The 26,110-nt window shown below is 41.3% G+C and overlaps 1 protein-coding gene across 3 annotated transcripts; it reads right to left on the bottom strand.

Annotated features, from left to right (window-relative positions):
* Positions 1-1,472: 1,472 nt before the first annotated feature.
* LOC120570814 (voltage-dependent calcium channel gamma-4 subunit-like) lies at positions 1,473-24,467 on the bottom strand. 3 transcript variants are annotated; one of them, XM_039819375.1, is made up of 6 exons: positions 24,428-24,467; positions 16,850-17,167; positions 11,245-11,496; positions 7,370-7,453; positions 4,730-4,870; positions 1,473-2,803 (listed from the first exon to the last, which is right to left on the bottom strand). In XM_039819375.1, exons 2-6 carry the CDS (start codon positions 16,878-16,880, stop codon positions 1,968-1,970), a joined length of 1,344 nt encoding a protein of 447 aa, XP_039675309.1. In that variant the 5' UTR covers positions 16,881-17,167; positions 24,428-24,467; the 3' UTR covers positions 1,473-1,967. The 3 variants fall into 3 exon arrangements, with proteins under 3 accessions (XP_039675309.1, XP_039675311.1, XP_039675310.1); XM_039819377.1 differs by having other exon boundaries at positions 16,850-17,164; positions 24,428-24,455; XM_039819376.1 differs by lacking the exon at positions 24,428-24,467 and adding an exon at positions 24,109-24,327.
* Positions 24,468-26,110: the final 1,643 nt, after the last annotated feature.

Here is a 26,110-nt window from a genome sequence, read left to right as displayed (position 1 = left end):
TTCGTTCCACTTCATAATTGGGACCCACTTGTTGTTGATTCTTCACAAAAAATTACAGTTTTATATCTTTATGTTTGAGGCCTGAAATGTGGCAAAAGGTCGAAACGTTCAAGGGGGCCGAATACTTTCGCAAGGCACTGTACGTCCCAACCCAGAGCGTCAAAAAGTGACGCCAAGAGTCCTAACCAAGCACGTCAAAAAATGACCCCATAGGGCTAGATGCTAAAGGAGACTTTTTGCGTCAGTAACAACATCAAAGGCACGTGACCAAGCGTAGCTCTGGGACGCATTGGGAGTGAGAATGTGTTGGGTGGAACATGAGGGCTTGGAGGTCATGGCGGTGGTTGGCCGCATACATCCAACTATAATACAGAAGACCAGAACTGGCTTCAGGTCACGGGCCTGCAAGTACTGTCGAATATCGACAGTGTCGTCTGGCTTTAGGGTTAATTAATAACAGGCTTAATTTAAATCTGACTGCAAATTTGAATGCTGAGCATTTGTTCATGCAATTCCTATTGTTTAGTAAAATCATCCTCGGAAACAAGAAGAGCAGTCGACTTCCATTTGTCAAGAATTCTGCAAACATTTCACACATGGGAACAAAGACTCAAGGAATTTACGAAGTTACTTGTTCAGATGGACATTTTTTAGCAGTGTTTGACCAAACTGTGACAACTGGCAGTGGTGTAATGGAGGCGTACAGGGTGAAGCTTGAAGTCTATGGCTGTACCTTTCTGTAGGAGTGAGAATGCCCATCTGTCACTGTAATTACCTTTGACACACAATGAAAAATAAATGGGCTCACAGTGTGTCAGCCTCTTCTGATGTGTGTGTGTGTGTGTGTGTGTGTGTGTGTGTGTGTGTGTGTGTGTGTGTGTGTGTGTGTGTGTGTGTGTGTGTGTGTGTGTGTGTGTGTCAGTAGGTTAGATATGGCTGAGGTCACTCTCTTGGGACCTGAGGTTAGGTAGCTACTGTTGACCTTAAAATGGCAGTTAGCTCAGCACTGAGCAGCTTGTTCCTTGGCTGAATGTACCCGTCTGTGGCTGTCTGTTCTTTTTAAAACAGAAATGTAACAGAATTGTGGCTTATGCCATCTGGCAATTTTTTTATAATTATTTATTATGTTTAAGAGTTTTAGATTTGGCAGTTTCCAGGTTCAAACTCGACATCTAAATGTGTAAAAACTTTCACTTTTAAACCAGAGTCAGTTCAATTTGAACCAAGATGTCTGGTGACTTACAAATCACAAAATCAAAGCTCAGTAGTCCCTTCTTGTTAAGGTGAAATTGTAGTTAAAGCAACACTAAAGTACTTTTCCCGCTTCGGTCCCCCTACAGGTGGTACGCGGAATTGTCCATTACCGCTGTTGTAATGTCTCATTATGTCTCATTCGAACTACAGATCCGCTACCCGATCTGGCAAACTTGCATAATGTAATGTAATGGACAATCCCACTTCCAACCTATAGGGGGACCGAAGCGGGAAAAGTGCTTCAGTGTTGCTTTAAATCCCCACAGCAGCTGAAAAAAAAATTGTAGAAGGGGAGAGTAAATAACTACTGAGCTCCCCTGCCTCCTCAGCAAGGCGCTTCACCCCCAACCTGCAGCGGGAGACTGGCTCCCAGTTGTGTGCGTGTGATTTTGTACAACAACGAAAAGACGTTTTCCTCATGCTGAAGCCTCCACTGCACCATTGCTGTATAATTAACTCAAAAACAAGGGTTGGTAGCTAAAGTCATGACCATTTTAAGGCAGTTGTCATGAATTTGCACATAATCTCAGGTGCTCTATGACTGTTAATGATATTGGTAAGTAATTATGGCAGCTAGATACCCCAGGCTCAAGGACAGAAACATTACCTTTGAAGTGTCACCCACACATTTTCAGCCCTACTCTTGCTCTCTCTCAACTCAGATATCTCTAACGTCTCTTAAACCCTCTCTCCCGCCTCTCTGAGATTTAGTTTTAAACTGGCGTAGTTTTTCTGTTAAGTGTATCTGAGTTGCTATCCCTGTCTCTTTTGGCCGTCAGTCGGTCCAGGGTTCCCATGTTGCCCCTGTCCCTCTCCATGGTGGCTGTAGATATCGGAGCGGGCTGGGCCGGTGCGACGGCGGACGTGGAGGTATTCAGAGGTGCTGCATTCTGGGCTACAGCCGCTGCCGCCGCCAAGTTGGACTTGGAGTGAGATGGGAGTGTGCCACTGCTTATCACCCCTCCTCCTCCTCCGCCACTGCCGCCGGAATCTTTTGGAAAGTAGTTGTGGAGTTGGTACAGTGTGGCACGGTCCACCGTGCCGTAGAGAGGTGGAGCGCCGCCTCCCAGGCTGCCCATCTTGGAGTCCCTCGTCAGGGTGTACATGGAGATGTCGCCGCCCCCACTTCCACCGCTGCTGGTGTGGTGCGGGTTTGGCAGAGTGGCCACAGAGAAGGGCGGAGCAGAGGGTGGCAGGCTGAAGGTCTTGGACGTGCCAATGGGCGAGGTCTCCTGTGAGCGCGGCGGGTCGGTGGAGCGCGAGCTGGAGCGAGAGCGCCGTCTGAAGCGGTAGCTGGGCAGTCGCAGCATGGCGTGCGTGGTGCTCTTGAAGAGGTCGGTGCGAGAGCGGCAGCGCAGCTCCTTGTTCTTCTCGATGTAGATGTTTACGGCGAGGACGCCCACCATCTCGGCCAGGATGAACGACAGGCCGCCAAAATAGAAGGACCAGCCGTAGGAGTAGTGCCACTTCTTGTCTTCATCTTTCTTGGGGGAGATGTCGCTCAGTGCTGCTGAGATGTACACGATCACTCCGATGATGTTACTAAGGCCTGAGGAAATATACAAGACTTCTACTGTAAGTGCTCCTCTGAGACACATTAACCTGCAGCTTTATTAAATTGTTTTCCATGCAGGGATACTAAAACAGTTTTGAACAATTATACAGAGAAGAGGCAGGCGCAATATGAAAATCAATCTGCATATCATACATAAGAACCTCTTCAGTTGTCTGTCTTAGACTGGTAGATTTAGAGGTCCAATATGTAAAATAATTACTGTTTTTAACCGAAAATGACCACAGTATGTCATCAGATATTAAGGAAAACATTCTAAGTTGAAATACTAAGTTTTCTGACAATAATGCTAAAGCCAGTATTTTCTCCTTTTAAATTTCCGTTCCGGGACGTATTGTCTGTTTTTATTTTTCGCTTGTGTGTTATGGTCAACTGCCGATTTTGACACCAGGGTTGCCAGACATGAAACGCAAACACGCAAAACCAACAGGCTGCAGTAATGGTAGCGGCAACCAAACAAACTGGATTGACAGAGATAGATTAATTCCACCCGATCTAAAAAATTCTCAGCATCTTTCTAAACAGCTGCCTTACCAGAGACGTGGTAAAACATGGGTAAATATTGGAGATGCATTTAAAAGATGTAGACAGCTTAGAGCCTAAAAAGACGCCGACTTGGCTAATTTCCTCCTAAACAGGTAAGCGTTGAGCTTCGTTAATTTATATCAAGGTTAACGTAGTAGGGATGGGCATTTTTCAATAATTTCAACATTAATGTGCTCGCATTAAATTATAGTAAGTATTCAAGTTAGTTACTTGCAATAAAAATGAGACACAGCCGGTGAAGTGGTCCCGACTGGTACTAACGCCGCCATGCTAAGACACGCTAACTGCTAACGTTACCGGAGGACCAGGCAAGCGGGCCACAGCTGTTTACAACCACTGGGACCGACATATGACAGAAGCCGCAAGTTTGACTGTCTAATAATGGAAACATGCAATTTAACTTTGGCAAAACACCCCTTTAGTCTGAATTGTTGGATTGGGACACAGCTTACGTTCTCTACAGGTCACTCTGCAATGTATGTTAGGGTTCAAGGTTATGTTATGGAATATTCTTGTGGCTAATGTCACCATCGCCAGCTTTAAGGTTGTGATAAGATGATTCCCACTTTGTTACAAACTGGCATGCAACCATAATGTGTAATGTACAGTGTATAGACAAGCTGTATAATGGGGTCTGGAAAGTAGTAGTATCAAAAATCTCCCCCCTGTCGAAATTCTTCCCCCCGCTTCTGTTCAGCGGCCGTAGCCGACAGACGGTGACCTGTCTGTGCCCTGGGTAGAGACAACCATAAAGTCGGGGTCTTTATTAGCGGCTGTTGCAGTGACGTGTAGCCGATAAAATGTGACTGTCAGTCAGGTACAGAGCTCCGCGAGAGCATGGGCTTTTATAAACTTAAAAGTTCATGCATAGCATGGCATAGCAGCATCTAGCAACTCCGCTGCACTGTGGAGTAATATCTGGCAATGCGAGACTAGCATCTAGCTAACATTGACATTGTGGGACGTTGGGTTTAGCATTTCGCAGCCTGGCAACCCCCATGAACTTCACCGCTGGGGAGGAGGCGCCAGGAGAAACGGCTCTCTCCAGTATTTTGAATTTGGATTGCAACTATTTTAAACGCTAGCTGTCAGTATTACATATTGGACTTTTAAATGTGAATTACTGTAGCACAATTTCATTTCGTTTTTGGAGTGGAATAAGACGGATTGGAAGGACAAAGAAAGGTGGTCCAAGCAGAGCTAAAATACTAAAGCAGATTATGAGCTCCCATTTTAATAGAATTCTAACCCTCTAACCCTCTTAACGGCAAGAATACCCACAATAAACTTCATCTCCAAGCTGTGAGTCAAAGAACAGAGGTCTCTTTTAAAACCACAACAAAGCTGCAGTCTTACCTGCAGCTACAAAGAGGATCCCTCCACCGAGAATGATGTTTCTTTTGCTCTTGTAGAAGCTACTGGAAGCAACACACACTGCACCCAGCAGGAGCAATATGGCACTGAGGATGGGGAAGATGCTGGAGGCTCGCACCACACCTGCAGATGAGGACACGGATACATTGACATGTGTACCGAAATGTTATTGCCAACCTGATTGTGTCTATATTTTTCTAATGTAGTACAAGTGAGGAGTGTTTTGAGGTTCAACACCATTTGAAGGTGCAAAGTTAACAGCCTTGTGACACATCTGAGAGAAAAAGTGTTACGAAGACGTGCTATAGCTGACACTACAACTTGGCTCTGGAACAATCTCCTACAAAATATTTAGTAACTAATGTGGCTTTGGAGGACAACACATGTGAACAGAAAGCTTGCATTAAAAACTGGGGCGTAGAGTTTTAAAGACGTCAGGGTTAGTCAGGCAAAGAAGGTCTCACGAACATGCAGTATTAGGCGTAATCATTAGAAATGTAGGATCCAGTGTTTTTGGATACTGACCCATATTAGGGACACAAAGTTAGAATAGCCTGGCTTCTTTGAGATTTATTTGAAGAACTGCATCTTGCAAGTCACAAAACGGTTGTAATACTCTGGATGCATGACAGTGTTGTAGTACTCAAGATACATTTTGGAAGGTCTCGTCTCGGAATCGACCACATTTTTTTGTCTCGGTTTTGGATAAAGAGGACTCTGGATTTTATTTCAAGACCGGTCAAGACCACAACAGCAGGGATTTCGCTAAATTGCCTGTGCATTGTCTGATTTCGGCGTATGTGTTAAAACTTGCAAATGCAACCAATAACTTGACTTATATCTAGTTTTAAATGTGTTACCGTAAAACCCCCCTCTCCCTGCCCCCTTTACACAAACTCCCAAAAAAAGTGAATGCGTGAGACAGGAGAAGAAGCCCTAGCTGTCTAGCACAAATCTGGTCTTGGACTTGATTTGGTCTCAACCCCTCAAAGTCTTGGTCTTGTCTTGGTCTCGACACACTCTGGTCTCGGTGACGACTTGGTCTCGGTTTAGGTGGTCTCGACTACAACACTGATGCATGACCATCACGAAGACCATTCAGGAACTTCAGTTTGACTGCAAAAGGTTGCATTACATCACCTAAAACCCCTCCCCTGATATTCCTCTGCAGACACCTCAAATCTTTAAGCAGAAGTGATAACATAGAGAGACATTATAGGAGATTAAAATGCTGAATAGCTCTGGCAGGGACATGTGGAAACGCAGAGCCTTCAACTTCTGAAGGTGACTTTTCAAGCTGTGTTAGCTTTCGTTTGGCTCTGAAGGGGAAAGATAATGCTGAGATAAGCAGATATTCACAGAAGCTTCTGTCAGACATGTCATACACTGGTTGCAAATTATTCTCTAAAGTTGTTTTTAAGAGGAAAAGGGACTGTGTGGGTGGTGGTTGTCTCTTCAGCACAAGGTATTGATTATAGATGAGTAGCTGATAAGAAAGATTGCTGAGCTGTAGGAGGTTTGTGGTGATTTTCTGAACTTTGGGTGGCTCAGATAATTAACTCCGCCAAAGAGGTCGAATTTAAGGTCCTAAGAAAGCAATTTTAGGATGTCACCTTGGGCTCTTTTCTTTTCACTATATTTTGACATTTCATGAACAAAACAATGCTTGTATTTCTTTATTAATGCATAAAATAAATGGCAGATTAACCTTAAATTAAATATATATATATATATATATATTTCAGTGTGCTTTGGTGGAAAGTGTTTTCATGGACCAATGGAAGAAGCTTTAAATTTTATTTAAAAGATTTCTTAACATTGCGAGATAAGGCATTTGTCATTTAACCTTTTCACTGTTTCCCCATCAACTGGCTATGACTCATTTAAATTAAAAAGATCTGGAGCATGTACCCCAGGGATGTCCATTACTCTGACTTTAAACATGTTATATTATTAAAAGAAATCAAAAAGATTGTGCAGCCTTTGGTTTAGTAAAAGACTTCTTGTTCAGTCGATGTCGAACAGCAAAAGCAGACACGGAAATCTATAGTAGCATTGCAGTCTCCTTCACGGAAATAGATATCTTTATATAATATATGGATGGAACATATACTTTGTAAACCAAAAGGTTAAGGGCTGTACGAACAGAAGTTGCTATCACAATGGAGGCAGGATGTGAAACCTGAATCCTAAACTGAGAATAATCCATTAGTGAAGGCTGTTCTTTCAATCCATCTGTGAAAAAAAAGCTTTCTGTACACCCCCAGACTCCCAACCCCAAGCACCTGGGCATTTAAGCACACACACACACACACACACACACACACACACACACACACACACACCACACACACACACACACACACACACACACACACACACACACTTTGCTTGAATCTGACATCTGTGCATTGATGTCCGCCCACCATCCCCTTCTGTCCTTCCTGTATCCGTATGTGATGGAGACTGTAGTGCGTGAATGTGTGTTGTGTTCTGTTCAGAGGTGTGTATGCACACCGTGTGTAGTGCAGGCAAAATGTGTGTATGTGTGTGTGTGTGTGTGTGTGTGTGTGTGTGTGTGTGTGTCTGACGTTCATTTGTAAATGCGTGTGTGTCACTCACGCAGCAGATACTCTGCAGAATCTTGGTCGTAGTCAGCGTCGTCTGGGAAATGATCGATCTGGGAACACACACCTCGCTTCAAGCCTGAAACACAACAGAGAGGAAGAGGAGGAGAGGGTGAGGAAGAGAGGAAGATCGGTAAAAGACAGAAATGGCATAAATGGTAAAAACTGAGAGCAACTGAGAACAGGAGAATAAGGCAGAGAGAAAATAATGGGGAAGGAAGTGAAGACAGACATGGGAACGACCAACAATTACAGAAAGAGGAAAAATGGTGAGAGGGGAAATAAAAAGAAGGGAGGGAGAAAAAAAGGAAGAAGAAAGGTAAATGGCAAGGGAACAGAAAGAGAAATAGAGATTGAGAGAGAGAGAGAGAGAGAAATGAAGGAGATGAAGAGAGAAGTAAACCAGCTAACAGATGTTTACCCTGTGACAAGACAGACAGATGAACAGATGACGAGAAAGCAAAACAATAAGTTACAAAAAGTGGAAGATTAAGAGAGCAAGAAAGACCTGAGCTCCTAAGAGTCTGTAAGAAAAAATGAGCGATTGTACAGCACAATTCATTAAGATGCCTCGGTGGTGTTACCATCCCCCGATCAGACAAATAGCTGATGAATAGCTGTTGATTAAGAGTGGGTTAGGGTTAGGGGTAAGGGGTCAGCACGCTAACAATCACAATGACAATGTTAACATGCTGATGATTAGCGGGTTTAAAGTCTACCATGTTCAGCGTGCTAATTTAACAAACGTACAGCTGAAAATAAATGCAGTTTTTATCGGAAAAAATAAAAGTTTTGACCTGATGGTGCATGAAAAGTTAAAGGTAATAATCTGTAAGATCTTGATTTAAATAAATGCCTGTTAAGTCACTATCTCTTTTCGAATGAGTTAACACAGTGGTAGTTGCGCCTATGGCCCGCTGATGAAATCCCTTACATTTTGAACTGTAAGTATTATGAACTGGGTGTCCGTGGTGACATTCCCGGGAGCGACAGCTGGTTACGCGTTTTTCACCAGTTTTCTGGTGTTTGGTCCGCCAGAAAGGGTAGGCAGAGCTAACAGACTTGCTTTTCAACTCACTTGTGTGTGAAGCGGTCTACTGTTTTTTTCTTGTCCCTGCTAGCGTTGTGAGTAAACGGTTACTATGACCGAACAAACAAAGAAAAGAGCAAAGACTACAGACGATGAAACTTAAAAAAAATCAATGTCCATGGGTGCCAAAGTCAAATACCGCTTGATCGACCGACCGAACCGATCGACCGACCGACTGACCGACATTATTATCCCTTGAGTCATGCCGCCAGCATAGCTATACAAAACCTTTAAAAAGATAATCTCTATAAGAATGGCAGTGATTGTTTACGGCAATCTAGGCAATAGTTGCATATTTCACAAGTTTACGGCAATCTAGGCAATAGTTGCATATTTCACAAGTGTCAACCTTATGGTTGCGCTAGGGGAAACTTCAAGGCATCACCAAAGTCATTAGGAGTCACCATCTGGGGACCATGAACCTATGTATAATATTTCATGTTAATCCATGTTGAGATATTTCAATCTGGGCCAAAGTCAAATACCGATTGATCGACCAACCGACCGATCGACTGACCAACATTACTATCCCTTGAGTCATGCCGCCAGCATAGCTATACAAAACCTCTAAAAAGATAATCTTTATAAGAATGGCAGTGAATGGATACAAAGGCAAATGATTTGAATCTATGGGATTTTATCTCCTGACTTGGAGATAAAATGATTCTTTCATGATGCCCAAATCAGCTAGAATCGAATCAATAATCACACTCTGTAATTTCCTTTTAAACAAATATGTCCTCCTCCTCTTTGTAATTTACAGTTAGATGGCTTTTCACTCCTTTCACCATGTGTCATTGCCAGACATACATTATGCTTTAGCCTTGGAAGAACAGCAGCCTGATTCTTGTCTTGTGAATCACAACAGAAACTGTATCTGCACACTTAAATGTCTTATTGAGAGGGACTATTTGTTTACCATGACAGCTATTTGTGCATCTCATGGGCAACAAAAAAAAACCCATCAAGAGGAAAAGAGAAATCCCATGTTTCTCTTGCAATAAAAGAAAAGACATGAAAAAAACATTAAAAAGAATGTGGAAAGGACACTTCAGTACACACACTCTTTTCAAGGCAGACTATAGCATGCATCATGGACACAATGGGACCGAATAAATTCATCTAAAAAGGACCAGAGAAATCCAACAAATGGGCCCAGTAGACAGTGGATTGGCATGAAAGGGCAAAGTACTAGTAACACATTGGACGATTTGTAAAGAAGCTACCAGGCAACAACAAAAGTCAATGAGACAGGTATATGACAACCTGGCAATGCATGTCATACCACAAACAACAAGAGGTCTTTCCATACGAACTAACTATTAAAGGTCCCATGGCATGAAAATTTCACTTTATGAGGTTTTTTAACATTAATATGAGTTCCCCCAGCCTACCTATGGTCCCCCCGTGGCTAGAAATGGCAATAGGTGTAAACCGAGCCCTGGGTATCCTGTTCTGCCTTTGAGAAAATGAAAGCTCAGATGGGCCGATCTGGAATCTTGCTCCTTATGAGGTCATAAGGACCACTAAGGCCTATATAAAAGCATCCAAAAAGCAGCATGTCATAGGACCTTTAAACGTGATGAACTCATTCTGGATGAAACTTTTGAAGCTAAAAGAACCAACAGATTTCTTTCTGTGTCAGATTTGATTGCACACAGAGGAAACAAACGCAGTGTAAAGGCTGCTGCTCTCTTGTTTATGATGATTATATGCCTCAAAATAATTGTGGTAATTCACTGGTGTTAAAATGCAACTTGTCGCACCTTAAACACACAAGAACCTTTATAACAGAAAGCTGCAGCCTGGAAACCTCATCTTGTATATGTGTTAGAGTGTTGTATCTGTCCTGTCCTATTAAATCTGTCTGTGAGCTGCAGCAAGGAAGGAAAACTACTTGATCAGTCACTGGATGAGTCACCACTCATATCTGAACTCTGGGGCATTGTGAAGAGCTGTATGTTGAATGTATAGTGTGAGTGTATACCTGTAAGTGTTTGTGTCCTTGCATGCAAATAAAAGAACGAGTGCAGCAGGGGTCAAGGAGGTAAAGCTCAGATCTATACAGCCTGAATTCCTCTAATGTGGATTTTGCAACAACGCTAAAATAGAGCAGAAAAGTAAACACAGGGGATCACATCAGATTTTCTTCTCACCTTTCACATGATCTTCAGGCTCGAATTAATGTTTTTAAGACACGCCTTAAGACGCACTTTTATTCTCTGGCTTTTCATTTTGTAATCTTTGTCGTTTATCGTATTTCATGGGTTTCAATATGTGTTGTTTCTATTTGACTATTCTTGTATTTCCACCACATCTATGTTTATATGTGTGTTTTATGCTTGTATACATCCGTTTTCGTCTTTGTAAAGCACTTTGGTGCAAACGTGTTCATGCAAGTGCTATGTTAAATGAAATAAACTTAAACTTAGAAAGGGCATTAGCTTATAGGACAGCAACAATTTAAAGCCTGTGCCTTACCAATCTTTCTCATATGTGACCTTCATAACGAATCAAAAAGGTTAAAGAGCAGATCAACAAAACAGAGGAATAAACAAAAGGAGAACAATATCTTGTGCGTTTGTTTGTGTGCAAAGAGAATACCTATTAATGTCTGTTCTGATTACACTGATGAGCACACTGACCTCAATGAGACCCTCCAGTGACCAGCACAAGAGAAAATGCACGCCCACACACACAACCCCCAACGTATCCAACGGTTTCCACAGCCTCCCACAGATTCACATGCATGCACATACAGTACATACGACCAGCTGTACCTTCCAGGCAGCAGATCCTCCAGAGGCCAGAGTGGGTAAGCGCCCCAGGGTCTTTCTTGTCCTTGTTGTTGGAGTCCTCCTGGGACGAGTTGGCCGTGCTGTTGCAGATGAAGGCGCGGGCGTACAGCCAGTAGTCCGTACCAATAGCTACCGTCATTAGGGCAAAGGCCGCGAACGCTCCCATGGTGGTCAGCAGCACCTGGATGCCCCGCTCACACCACACCATCGCCGGGCGCGGAAGGAAACTGATATCTGACAAGACAACAGATACAGAAATGAGATGTCTAAAGTACATACAACACATGAGAAATCTTTGGTTCAAACTATGCCAAGCAGTATTATTTCCGGTTTCATTTCCGGGATTGTTCAGGTGCTGCCTGAAATTCCGCTGAATGTCCCTCATTTTGGCCGGATGCCCGACACCTTCCTCTTTCTTTGTGTTGGCATTCTAAACTCTGCTGGACTATGGTTAACTGCTCCTCAGATCTCTGCAGGGTAAATCCAGACAGCTAGCTAGACTATCTGTCCAATCTGAGTTTTCTGTTGGACGTCTAAAACAATATTTGACCGAACATGTTCCACCAAAACAAGTTCCTTCCTGAGGCTGTTTTGCACAGTCCGATACTGTCTTAAATGCTGGTTTCGGTATCAGCCCTGTTGGTTAGGGTTAGTTTATTTATGTACTTTTTCTGTTGTGGCTGTCAAACTAGATAATAAAATTCCTTTGTATGGCATTCATTCTCTGTGTGTATTTGTTCATGATAGCAATTACATCACATCCATACAGGGTTAGTAGTTAATAGTTGCTTAAAAGAAATATGTAGTTCAAGTATCAGACTCGGTATTGGGAAGAAAAAAAATGGTATTAGAACATCTCTATAAGTCATCTATAGTCACTCAACTATTTTATGTTAAATAAAATAAAAAGATGCTGTTACATAATCTATTAGCTTTATCACAAGCACCTGAACATTTCTCCTCCTCGACACTTTTATCCACCAATAACTCTTGATTTACTGCGGCATAACCTCGAAAAGAAATGTCTTTAGAGGTCGATCATGACATAAAAACATTTTCCGTCTTGAGTATTTTCACTTTGACATTTTAAATGTGCTGTGACACCGGACGCCAGATGACATATGCCACAGGTGGGGTGGAGGATACCGAGTGTCTTCAAAAGACATTGGCGTGAATAATTTTGTACTAGGACAAGTCCTGTTTGCACAGTAACCATGGATGTGCAGACAACAATCAACAACATGATGTGATTATGATTATGTTTGATGCTGAAGAAAATTTACAAAAACATGTTTCCAATCAAGTTAAAAGGAAAGCATTTTTTTAAAAATGTTTTCCACGTGGACAAAAGTATGTTTATTGTTGAGATCTTATTATCGGTCTTCCAGCACTGTTAGAAAAGTCCGTAGAAATAGGGGCTAATATTCTGTGTTAATATGAAGGAATTTTCTGTAATGAGGTGTTTTTACGTGTTTTGGATTTTTGATTAACATAAATGTCCGTACAGAGGAATACTGTAAATCTCAGAAATTTCCGTTTTTGATTTAACAGAAATGTCTGTAAACACTTTTTTACAGTGTGTTATGTCAGTCTCAGGTCTCTACTATAATAAGTCATTGATTCTTTAACCTGTACTAAGGTTATGGTCGCCTTATACGGATCAATCACTTTTTGCCTACAGGTTATTGATTTTGTGACTGTAACTAACATAGCTAAGTAATCCATTCATTTCAATATTCAGACTTTTACTTACGTCATTTATTTCCACAAAGTAAAGGAAATGCCCTCAGAGTTTGAAATTAAAAATGAAATGCCAAAGGTATGGCATGTAACCACTTTTGCAGTCCACCCTGATCACAATTTATGCATTGAACTGTCAAATATTTATGAATTTATAGAACTACTGTCCCCCATGGGCTACCACGGGTGACTGGTGGGAGCTGCCGGAGGGGTTGAGTCTTTCCATTGCATTCTGGGTGAGCACACTGAAGTGCTTTTTAATCAAAAAAACAGCGTACACAGCCTGAAGCGGTAAATAAATGTTGGCAGCACACAGCAGAAGAACAAAATGCCAACCTCATGCATCAACAAAAGTAAAAAAAAAATCCAATATTATAGAAATGAACAGTGGAGGATGGAAGATGGGCTGCCGGGAGACATAGAAAATGCTCCCTGGTAAGTCTGTCAATGGGTTTCCCCAAGAAAATTTAAATGAAGTTAGAAAATCCATTACTTTATAGATCAGTGGACTGTCACAGCAGGAAGGGCACATTTTGTGTCAAAACCTGGATTTAGAGACGTTAATATGAACAGAGTTTGCAGGTTTGAAAGAAACATTTGGAATTTAGTTGCTGATAAGCTCAATAAGGACTTCAAGTGAAACAAACTGATAAGCTTAAGCAGGAAAAAAAGACACCACAGGGCGACTGCAGAGGAGCAAGAAAGAAAAGGAAGCAGGGTGCAGAGGTGTATGTACAGGAGGGTAAAATAGACAAGAGAGGAGTGGATGATGAGACGAGAAGAGACGAGTGGAGAGGAGAGAGGAGAGAAGAGACATACGTCGAAGCTGAGAGATGAACAGTGAGAGGGACGGCAAGAGGGAAACTGAGAGACAACACGTCTGTTGTAGTTCAGGAAACAAATAAAACATTCAAGGAAGAGACGAGGGAGGGCGGCTCTGCATCATTTAACCATTTAGTGCCTCCATAGGATTTCACACCATTTGAATAGAAATGGCGGACAAATGCTGGCATGAAAATTCATTCAGCAGCGTGGAAACCCTGGGCTGCGATATCTGTTCTGGTCATCCATTCCACACATGTAGACAATCGATCGCACAAAGGATATCAATCCCAGCCTTTTAAACTATTTGGCTTATTATGCGGGCTTGAGGGCTGTTTCCATGGCAACACAAATCCCAAAATAACAGAGACCACTGGTATTCTGACCCTGAAATTGACCCGCCTGCTGCAGGTAAGTCCCAAAATGACTGCAGAAAGACATAATTGCGCTTGGTGGTAACATGACACCAATCAGACAGAGGATTAGTAGTCAAGAAATATTTTGTTTTTTTTACTATTTTCTTTTTGATTTTCTTTTTTTTTTATTCATTGTAATGCACTTAATGCTATACTCGTGTTGATGTATTGTTTATTTTGAGTTCATGGTGTAATTTGGGCTGGGTAGCCAGCTGATTATAACAGCTGCAACACATCCTCATACCTAAACGACATTAGGTCGATTACCAAAGACTCCCAAAATGACACATACGACCGTTCTATTTACTGCCAACCGGTGGCGGTTTAATCATGTTTTCAAATGGGACTAGTTAAGTTTAGGCATCAAAATACTTAGTTGGTTTGAGTAAAACATCAGGGATAGGGTTAGGGTTGGGTGAGTCATGTGAAACTACTAAAATGAGGACGTAACGTAACTTCACAGAAACTCGGCTGATTTCAAAATTACAGTTGACTTTTGGTTTCAGACGGAACATAAACCCAGGTCTCCTGATTGAAAGTTCTGTTTTTGTTTGACCCATCCACCACCCAGGCGGAATTTGGCGCTCTTATACTTTGTCACCTCAGAAGAAACGTATTTGTGGGTCGTTTTGAGCTGCTTGCGTAATCGACCCACACGGTCGTTTTCTGGGTAAGGACGGGCTGGCTACCCGTTTCTAATTGTTCCTTTACTTAAACATTTTTTATAAGTGGCTTTATCGTCTTTTTCACACTTCCAAATCTGTATTACTATCTGTATCTATACATGTGATAATTTGTGGAAATTTACAAAACCTAAAGCCTAAACTTGTTTGGTGGGGTTTTAAATCCAGTATCAAAATGTTGCTTAATTTTATTTGATTTAACTGAATCAATCTGAAATGATTCAGTGCCAGAGTAACGTCACAAACGAGATGGTGAGAGGAGGCATCAGCAGCACGCAAACTTCCTATAGCGTCTCTGAAAAAAAAAATTTTTAATCGTAGATTAAAAATGTCAATTTGAAAATGTACAGTTGAGTTGGAAAAAAAACATCACAAGTATTTATACAAAGTGGCGTTAAATTGTTTAATTTTCTGTTTGTCTACGGAACTTCAGTCAAGACGATAATGCCAGATTCCAAACATGCTTGAGTGATCAGCTAAATTACGTCAAGTCAGTTTCATTTGCACACAACTTCATTGTATCTCCGTACAGCATACGACACCCTCTGTCCTGAGACACATTAAATTAATTTTACCACTCTGCTTTATGTTAAAGTGAAGTCTAAACCTGAGCAGCACATTAACCTGACAACATGGCAGCAACAGGGGCTTCTTCCATGTTTACACTGGACTGGTCCAGTCACATCTTTGCATGTTTTTTGGATACAACCAAAGGCTTCTGATTAAGTACAACCCTCTAAATAGACACTGAGGTCTTCTTTTCTTTTGATTATTTTTTGCGCATTTTAGGCCTTTATTTTTTTATTGGACAGCTGAACACATAAAAGGGGAGAAAGAGAGGGGGAATGACGTGCAGCAAAGGGCCGCAGTTCAGAGTCGAACCCATGGCCTCTGCATCGAGGAGTAAACCTCTATATACGTGCGCACACTCTACCAGGTGAGCTACCCAGGTGCCCGCACTGAGGTCTTCTTAACTGGGTTCCACCAATCTTTAATTTTAATCGGTCAGTGGCTTTTTTTGCATTGAAACAAGCTGTAACATTGATGAACATAAATGGGTATATTGAATTGCATAGTTTTTACTAAAATTGGACAAAGTGTATCAATATGCTTTGAGTTGCAGTGACAAAGCCAGTTAAGGCAATTCAATTTAAAGGGTCAACCCTAAAATTGTATGCTCTTTTATTTATTTATTTATTTATATATATATATATATATATATATATATAAAAAAAACTAAACCTAGTTGCATCCAGTGTAGACAATAAAAGGGGTGACACAGCACTTAATATCCTGGCTTTACTTGATCCTGATTGGTTAGCCTCGTCAAAAAATGTACGAGACCCAACCAATCGAGGCTGCTTTTTGCATTTGAAAATCAATAAATCTGTTGTCCAGAGTAACACTGCAAGTCAAAATCAACATAATGAAAACAGATTGACATTTTAGGTTTTAGTATTGCAATAGCTGTTCAATTAAACCACCACTAATTCAGTTCTTTACAGCATGTTCCCTGAATGTTGTTAACTGATTATGTATCAGCAGCACTCCCTTCAGCCATCTCCATTCTAAATAAGAGCAATCATTTAGCTTGGTTACACAAATGCCGGCGCAGATTAATCAAAACCACTTGCCCTCTGAATCCAGACCTCTGTTAACATCTGCACTCCAGTGTGTGTGTGTGTGTGTGTTTGTGTGTGTGTGTGTGGTTTCCTGCAGAGTTGTGTTTGTCCATGCTTGTTTATGTGTGTTTCAATGTGAATATCTATAAAAATGTTTGTATGTGTCACTTATGCGTGTGCATACGAGAATCCACATGTGCATCCGGTGGTTTGTCGATTGTGTATGCACATGCACGTCTGCCTCTGTGTGTGTATTTGTGTGTGTGTGTGTGTGTGTGTGTGTGTGTGTGTGTGTGTGTGTTACCTGAGGGCATGTTTCTGCCTTTCGCCTCCATCTCTTCTCCCCCCTGCTGCTGCTGCTGTTCTTCTTCGTCGGTGAAGAGCGCTCCGTAGCCCCGGTCCGAGCCGCCTCCATCCACCGTTTATCCTTCGCTTTCTCTCCCCTTCCCTCGCTCCTCTGCCTCTCCTTTCTCTTCTTATCCCTTCTTTCTTCCTCCTCCTCTCTTCTTCTCCCTCTCCTCTCTTTACCTTGAACACTCTGTGTGTCCTTTCCAGCAAGCGGGGGATACTTCACTTGGTGTCCTCTCCTCTCATTGAATTGTCATGGCAGTCATCTTAGCTACTGAGAGAAGGAAGATAGAGGCGGAGGGGGGGGTAAAGAGCAGATGAGAGAGAGTGAAAGGAAAGACAGAAACAGAAGGAGAGAAGCCAAAGACAAGGAGAAGATGAGAACGAGATAAGAAAGAGTGACAGGAAGAGATGAGAAGAGGAGATAGAGGGGGGAAAAGGATGCATTCGATTAACAAACGTGTCATGAGTCTTGAAACCAGGAGATGCTCCGGTACAGAAGCGTCTCCCATGCAAACATGTTTTTGATGACAATGATATGTCTTTGAATAAACAAACAAACAAATAAAAAAGCTGATGCCGATGGGAGAAAACGAGCCCCCTGTCAAACAAGAGAAGCTGGTTCGCCTCTACAGAGAGAGGGAGAGAGAGAGATATAAACCAATAGAAAAGAACAGGCGATGCGAGAGAGCGTGCTCTATTCCATTGCCATGGCAACAGTGAATTCCAAAGTCTATGGTGGAGCTGGAGAGTGCCTGTGTGTGTGTGTGTGTGTGTGTGTGTGTGTGTGTGTGTGTGTGTGTGTGTGTGTGTGTGTGTGTGTGTGTGCGCGCATGCTGGGGGAGTAGAGGGGTGGATGTAACAGCTGAGACGATTTTGCTGAGATTGAAAAAGAAATGTGTGTGAATTTCATTAGTGTGTAGAAAAGATGGATTTACACACACACACACACACACACACACACACACACACACACACACACACACACACACACACACACACACACAGGTTTATGTTCAGGATGTACACAGTTGCATATAGTACACGAGGAATGAACATTCACGGGAGAGATGACAGACGCGTGAGTCATTAGCACTGTGTCACAGTGTCTCGGCATGTTTCATCCATCCAACTTTCTTCCTGTTGGTGCGATGGCTTAATCACAAGCATTTAGTACCGTTTTATGCTTTGAAATGCACAGCACAGATTTCTCAAAGCTGGAAGGTCCGGGGCAAGTAGGAAGTCGATGCCTTGCTTAAGGCATTTCAGCAGAGCGGCTGCTTTTCCTGCCTGAACCCACACACCACATTTCAACAAGCAGAGTTTTCCTTACGAGAAAATCCCTGTCGGCACTGACAAAGGGTCAGGTTTTGCTAGGTTTTCTTTCTGCAAGCTGCTGCCGAAACTGCAGGGCACCAAAAATCCTCATGAAAGGCGTTAACAGCAACACAGCAGGGGATTCCGGCAACAGCAAATCTAGAGGCGCTTCTGACCACAAACTCCCTTTGGAGACTCAAGAAAAAACGACAGCATCAGTACTCACATTTTTAATGCCAAAATGCGACAGACGTCAACATTTTAATTGACAATAGGACCTTTCCCAGATTTGGAATTATGACTTTTGTACTACTGCGATGAGTTTATACAGCAACAAATCTGCATTAAGACAAAGTTTGGGTGGCAAAAGGGGTTAAGGAAGTGTATGAATTTGACACGGGAGACCACCGCTGGCTTCAATTTCCTACGGACGATCAAAGTTTGTTTCCTTTAGCCATTACCATAATTAATTCAAGTATTTTCTTAAACCCAAGCCTTGATCTTTTCCTAAACTTAACCAAGTTGTTTTTTAATCAAAAGCCTGAACAAACCATAACCCTCAAAGTCAAATTAGTAAATATAATATTGATCTTTGGTAACTGTTTCGGAAGCTGGCCCGGACTGGCCATGTGGAGCACCAGCCAGCTGATTGGGCCGGAGTGTCCGAGACCTGCGGGATACTACATTATGGCCTTTATGAAAATGTAGCAGCCATTAAAGTGAAGATCTTGATGTTATATGAAACCAGAAGATCTAAGAAATCCATTGGTAACAATCATGTCATGCTAGCTTGTCAGGAATGGGGCTAATGAGCAAGCAACACAGCGTCACAGGCTGAGACTCTTGTCAGAGTGCTCATATTATGCTCAGTTTCAGGTTCATAATTTTATTTAGAGGTTGTACCAGAATAGGTTTATGTGGTTTAATTTTCAGAAAACTCCATACTTGTGTTGTAATGCACATTGCTGCAGCTCCTCTTTTCACCCTGTGTGTTGAGCTCTCCGTTTTAGCTACAGAGTGAGACATCTCACTTCTGTACCATCTTTGTTGGGTAGTAACACTCCAAAGTTTTGCACAATTTTGGCGAGGGAAAACAAGCAAGGCCATTATATCTGAATGAAAATGGGTTCTAAGGGTACGGGTAGGGATGGGCATCGTTTGGATTTTAACGATTCTGATTCCAATTCCGATTCTTCCTTTCGATTCCGGTTCTTATCGATTCTCGATTCCGATTCTTTGAGTGGTGGAGTTGAAACGGGTTAGATGCTTATTTCACAAAAAAGAGGAAAATTTTATTTTGATTCATAGGTGGGTTTCAGTTTTACAGCTTTTACAATGCAAAATAAAGCCACACTTACTGTGCTGCACGGCTGCAACACAACAAGCGCCTGGCTGCTACGGAAACCAAAACTTGCGCATATTAAATTTGGAACCTATAATCAGATTTGAAACCAAATCCTCCAAAACGATTCCAAAACGATTCCAATAAAGAAACGATTCCGATGGAATCGTAATTTTTGAAACGATTCCGATTAGGAATCGGTTCTCGATGCCCAACCCTAGGTACGGGTACCCACAAGTCTTCCCTTTACAGACATTTTATGCTTGATGCTAATCCCATGTAGTTTGGGGCAAAAACCATGCAGTTTTTCCTCATTCAGTATAAAATGTGTTATCTTAGGAAGAATTTGTGATCATTTTCTAACAAGTCTCAAGTGGTTAAAAAGGGTTACAGTTTGCACCAAATGTGGGCTGTTGTGAATGTGTGGGTATTGCCCTGGACTGTTGTTAGATTCCTGGTCTGAATTATAATCCCAGTCCGGCCCTGTTTGGAAAGCATTGACGAGCATTGTTGTCCTGCGGATGGAGGTGTCGGATAAAAAAACAAAAAAACACTACCGGTCGCTCTGGAAGGCAATTACAAACAACATATCCTGTCATTTAGTTTTGAGCACTTGTTTCCCATTTTGTAAACTCCCTCCCCCCCCCCCCAACAAAGTTAGTACAAGAGGTCTTTACAGGTCCAAAATGTTTGAAACTGACAAAACAGATCTGTTGAAAACTTGACAACTAACCAAATTACATAAATTCTGAATAAATTACGATCTAGTTCAAAAGGACCTGAACAATCAGAACCTGTCCGAAAAAGACCTAAGGATAATTAGGCCAACTCATGTGATCAGAGCTGATGGCCATATGGGTATTGACACACAGGCAAAAGACCCATGACAAGCAGGAAACCTCCAAGGACCTGATTAGATAATTGATAATAATTTGGACCTGGTCGCACTTGGGTTCCGCTTTGGGTCTCGGTCAATAAAAACCACAAGGACCCATGAAGACATCTAGTCTGTACCGTTGGTGAAAGATTAACAGCAAGAAAGGTGTGACATATGGATACAGTCTCTGCCAATGCAGCGGCCTCTCCTTTGATGAAATATTAACACTGACGCCCCTGTAGGCAAAATATGACTAGATTTGAATAGTTTAAGAAATCCTTAGGATGCACTGGAATCAATTAAATGATCGTTCAAAAAGACAAAAAACGACAAATATCACCAACTCCAGATTCTGCTGTTGTGGAGTCACTAACAGGAACTGTTCTCAGTGATCAGAAAGTAATGAATAAAAATTACAGGCAGAAATCAAAGCTTTTCATGGCAGCAAGTGAGCAAGAAGTCCATCCAGAGAAAACAGCACACACTAACGCTGGCTGAAACTCTTCAACACCTCCACCCCCGCCAGAGAATAATAAGAAATTTAATGTTGCCTTGCGTGAGTTTTGGCTGGTGAAACCCTTTAAACTTGACAAAATGTCCTAGTGAAAGTGGCAAAGTGTGAAGTTTGCTCATGTAGCATTTAAACATATCCTTTGTTTGGGTCCCTCAGACAGATAGAAAGCACCGATGTGTCATCCGTGATGTCACTGTCGGGTTTCTAAAGAGAAGTGCTGAAGTTTATGTTTTGGTTTCCGGCTCAGGGACGAGCCTAGATGGAGTAAAATGTGGGATGAGCAAGCAACACAGCGTCACAGGCTGAGACTCTTGTCAGAGTGCTCATATTATGCTCATTTTCAGGTTCATAGTTGTATTTAGAGGTTGTACCAGAATAGGTTTATGTGGTTTAATTTTCAGAAAACACCATACTTGTGTTGTAATGCACATTGCTGCAGCTCCTCTTTTCACCCGGTGTGCTGAGCTCTCTGTTTCAGCCACAGAGTGAGACATCTCACTTCTGTTCCATCTTTTTTGGGAGTCGCACATGCGCCGAAAATACTGCTAGCTTGTCAGTTGCAGAGCAACATGTATGCAGCAGGTAAGTTTTATAATAAAGGTTTGGAGCTACAATAGAGTTTGTTTGGAACAGTTTGTGAACAGTGTTTTCTGTTGGAGATGTTTTTCACTTTGTACACCTATAACATGCACAAAAAGATATATAACACAATAAAGGAAAGGGGAAAAGCCAAAAATCACAACATGAGAACTTTAAGCAAACATGCTCTTTAACATCTAAAGACATCTTTATGAGAGAAAATGCTTATTATTGCAAACTACTGAAAACATGGTTATGGATGTTTTTGCCATCAGTGGATGAATGTTTTGAATTCCATCTCATACCCAGTAGCATATTACAGCAAGAGTCTAAATTGTGACAAAACCTTAGGGTAACTGCAGCACTCTAAGATCAGATATTTACACAGTATTTCAGACCCATACAACTGCATCTATCTACAGACAGACTGTCGCTAACCGTGTCAAATTGATACTAAAAGATGATTTATGAAAAATATCTAAATCCTGTCAGGGAGTTTTGTGGGTTTTGACAAGAATTAATAAATTATTTTTTTTTTTATGTATTGTGAGAAACCTTTACTCTGAATGTGTATTGCATTGCGTGTTCCAAAGTTATAGCAGTTCATGTCAAATACAACATGCCTATATCATTTTGGCAATTTGTTACAGGACAGCTTCTTCAATGGAAATGAGTAAGCATGTTTGCACTTCAGGTTCATCGTGTCTTGAAGTCTTTGGGTTTTTCGAATGGGTTTTTGGTTAGATGTCTGAAATAAGGTCTGTGGTTAAAACAAGGGTTAAGAGATTTTCACGTTCTGTTCTAGGACAAAATACGTCATTAACGACCCCACTCATGCATTTTGATTAGTTTTTACGCGTCTTATAAAAGGCAACAAATTCAGAGTATGGTGGTTTTCAAAAGTCATCGCACCAAACATGCGAAATCAGTTAAAAGCTAGTGGTGGTGACGTTAAAGTTATGTCAAGTGGTGTATTTCCTTGCATTTACCCCTAAAAAATTATAAAAGTTACCACAAAGCTTATTTTCTGACATAATCGAGTAAACCAGAGTGATGTTAACTTCCATGTTGGCCTAAAAAAAATGAAATTTTTACAGAGAATTTCATAGTTTTTGTCACTGCAGAGTTTTATTGGACAGCCCATCTAGTGGTCATTAGGGGATTGCCGCTGGAAAAGTTATTTCACACTCAGCATTCGTCTGATTGCTGCTTTTTGAAAGCCCTGCAGGACCCCTGGGAGGGCCTGCAATCAGTGACAACAAAAACAGGAACTCAGACACTGTCATGTTGTGCTCAAACCCCCTAAATAAACCTGCTTTTCAGGCTCACAGTGTAGATTACGAGGCAGGTTCCTGCAGCACAACATGGAACAAACACATGCCAGAAAGGCTCGCCAGTGGCAGCACAGATGCACGATGCAGAGGATGAAAGTTCAAGGACAAATCAGCCATGCTTTGCATCATGAATTCAGCAAACGGTATGAATCCTGCCGTGAATACAGAACAGCAGCAGAACACTGACGTCTTGAACGAGCCGGTTGGAGCATTGGTGATGATTATTATAATAATAATAATAATAATAATAATAATAATAATAATAATAGCATACCATAATGGGGGGCCACCATCAAGCCACCAAGTCTATAGAGAGATCAGAGGCGTGATGGTATGGTCCTGTGTTCTTTTTTTTCCACTTAACCATTACACTATAATACCATACATACTGTACAAAATGTCTATTTTTAGGAAAATGTTGAAAGATTTTATGGATACCACTTTGCAGAACCACATTATGAGGAGAATTTTAAGATTTGTTCTCCATTTCTCTCTCTCTCTGACTGTGTTTAGAATAAACAATACTACACTTTGATAACTAAAATATAAAGGATTTTAAGGGATACATAATGTTTTATGAAAACAATTTAGTAGAATATTGAGTTTCACAGATACAGATTTTGCAGAAGTATTACGGGACCATTATAAAGATTTTTATATGCCTTGTGTTGCCTTTAAACTATACAATACACAATAGGACAAAGACACATTTCTATGTTATTTGGATACACATTAACATGAGTATTAAAGTAAAAGGGATGTTGAGAGAGACAGAGAGAGATTCATCTTTTTTTGTTGTGAATTGATATTGTGCACAAACTCCAGCTGGAGCAACGTGAAGCTGAACAGTTAGGAAGCAGGATCAGTTTGCTTCCCCTTAAAAATATTCAATAGTCAGAGAAATCTAAATCCAGACTCCCGGCTGGAGCCCACTCTGTATACCTCCCGCCTGCGGATTCTGCACATACCACAGACTGTCCTCTAACAAAAGACAGCACAGATTTGAAACATATCTCTCAAGTTGATGTTGTTGTAAATTATTATTTATTTACTTAAGGGGAAATCACTGCATAATAATCATCCATATACATTGAGTTTCTGTGGTGTAATAAGTTTACCATGTTGCCCTATGTGATGTTTGCATCTCCTGTTCCTTTAACATATTCACCAACACTAAACAGCCTTGTCATGGAATAGCATTCTTGAATATATCACATATCTAATCTTGCGCTTCCCCTAAGGGCTGCCTTACCTTGCAGAGCGTCGTCACACACTCTTGTCTTCTTCACTTAGCTCTGCAATTTGCAGCTTTGTTTGATAAAAGCGGTTTTTAAATACTTTATTTTTTTATTTTTTTATTTTTTAAATGAACACTAATGCAAAGCGATGCGCGGTCGTTTCCAGATGATTTTCATCAATAGTACAACGTGTACATGCTCTCCTCTCCAGCTCTAAGCATGCGTAAGCCGGTCCGTTGTGTCGTCAATGCATGAAATATAGCAGCGTGATTCTGACACTGATATCGGTTTAATACATATTTTTGATCAGTTTATCAGTCATTAGAAGCTTACCTTTGACGGCGAGGCGCGTGAGTGTCTGTGCGAGTTAGTGAGAGAGAGAAAAAAAAAAAAAAAAAAAAAAAAAAGAGAGAAAAAATCCCATGTACATGTCCGAAATGCAAACACATAATCAAATATTTCCAAAGAAAATATTGGCTTCACTTTCTACCCTGAGGACAAAAAGTTTCCTCTTTTGGAAGGGGAAGATAAAGGTATGGCATGACTTACAGCAGCTAAATAAGTCTTCTCCTGCTACAGCAAAATAAGTACTGAGAATTGTATATCTTTATATTAGCATTATAATAATGTTTTTTGACTATTATTCTTGTCAACATGCTACTTATTGAGGGACATGCACAGTATTTGTTTATCTTCAATGATATCATCGTTATAAATAGTTGCAGATGTATTTACTCATGTTGTTGTTTTTGTATTGATTTTGTCATGCCAATAAAGCAAATGGAAATTGAAAAAGAAATTGAGAGCGAGAGAGAGAGAGAGAGAGAGAGAGAGAGAGAGTCTCACTTCTTATTAAGGATTCGAAATCGGTTAAAATAATATATCCAGAGTTTATCCATCTTCCTATCCTCAGAAACTGTCATATAAAAGTCAGTGTGCAGCGGTAGCTGCAAAATATGTTGACTGTCACACATGGAGAAACAAGCTCTGTGGTCAAATGTTTCTGAGTGATTACATCTGTAAAGTTATAGCTGCCCATGTTACTGTTTTGAATGCCTTCATATATATATATATAATAGCCATCTACCTATATTGTAGCCTATTTGATAGAATTGTTGATATTTGCAAATTGATATTTATGGCTAATCATCTGTCAATATTATAACATACCTACTACTTTGGCAAATTAGGTTTCTGATCTGTCATGCCAATAAAGCTTATTTAAAAATGTGAGAGAAAAAAAAAAAAAAAAAAAAAAGAATGGACTAGAACGGGGAAGAAGAAGGATGTCAGTGCTAGATATGTGTCTTTTTGTATGTGTGTGTGTGCATTTTTTGCGTGTCTTTGTGTGCGTGTGTGTGTGTGTGTGTGTGTGTGTGTGTACACGTTATTCATAAACGGGTCAGTATGATATAGTACAGAAATGTCTGCACACCAATATGTATGATATCCTAGGAAACTAGGCGACTGCCAGCTGGTCATGTGATGCCAGCTACAGAGGCCGGTTACTTGCTAGCTGTGTTTAGCCACCACAGAGCTCTGCGACACCTGCTACAGAGCTCCGTCGTATCAGCGGCAGTTGGTAGTGGAGTTACCCGAGAATAAGGGGCTTTGAGCCGGCTACAGGGCACAGCGAGCTGCCGGTCGTTTCGGTGGACATTTCGGTTAAGTTTAGGCGAGAAAAAGTGAGCGTTATGCGGTGACGACTGTTAAATTTAGGCACCAAAACGACTATTTAAATTTAGGAAAAAAAGATTGTGGTTTGGATTAAAACACTCCAAAAGGAACATGCATTTCCTGGGTGAAAGTCCTTTGTTTTCCCCGGGAAACAAACTCCGCTCCCCGGCTTGAAAGCTTCCAATCTTGAAAGCCCTGTGTTTTATGACCCACCCATCCATCCCAACCTCCTCCCTACGTGGTCCACAAAGTTCTTACACAGCAGCAGTATAGCGGTGCAGCAATTTTTTGTGTATTTTAGTTTAACTTTTCGTAGCTACGTATATGTATGCAACGCAT

This window comes from Perca fluviatilis, chromosome 13, assembly GCF_010015445.1.
Source record: "Perca fluviatilis chromosome 13, GENO_Pfluv_1.0, whole genome shotgun sequence".
NCBI classification, from domain to species: Eukaryota; Metazoa; Chordata; class Actinopteri; order Perciformes; family Percidae; genus Perca; species Perca fluviatilis.
Note: the sequence above shows the minus strand (reverse complement) of the source record. Positions and strands in the feature narration are given on the sequence as shown.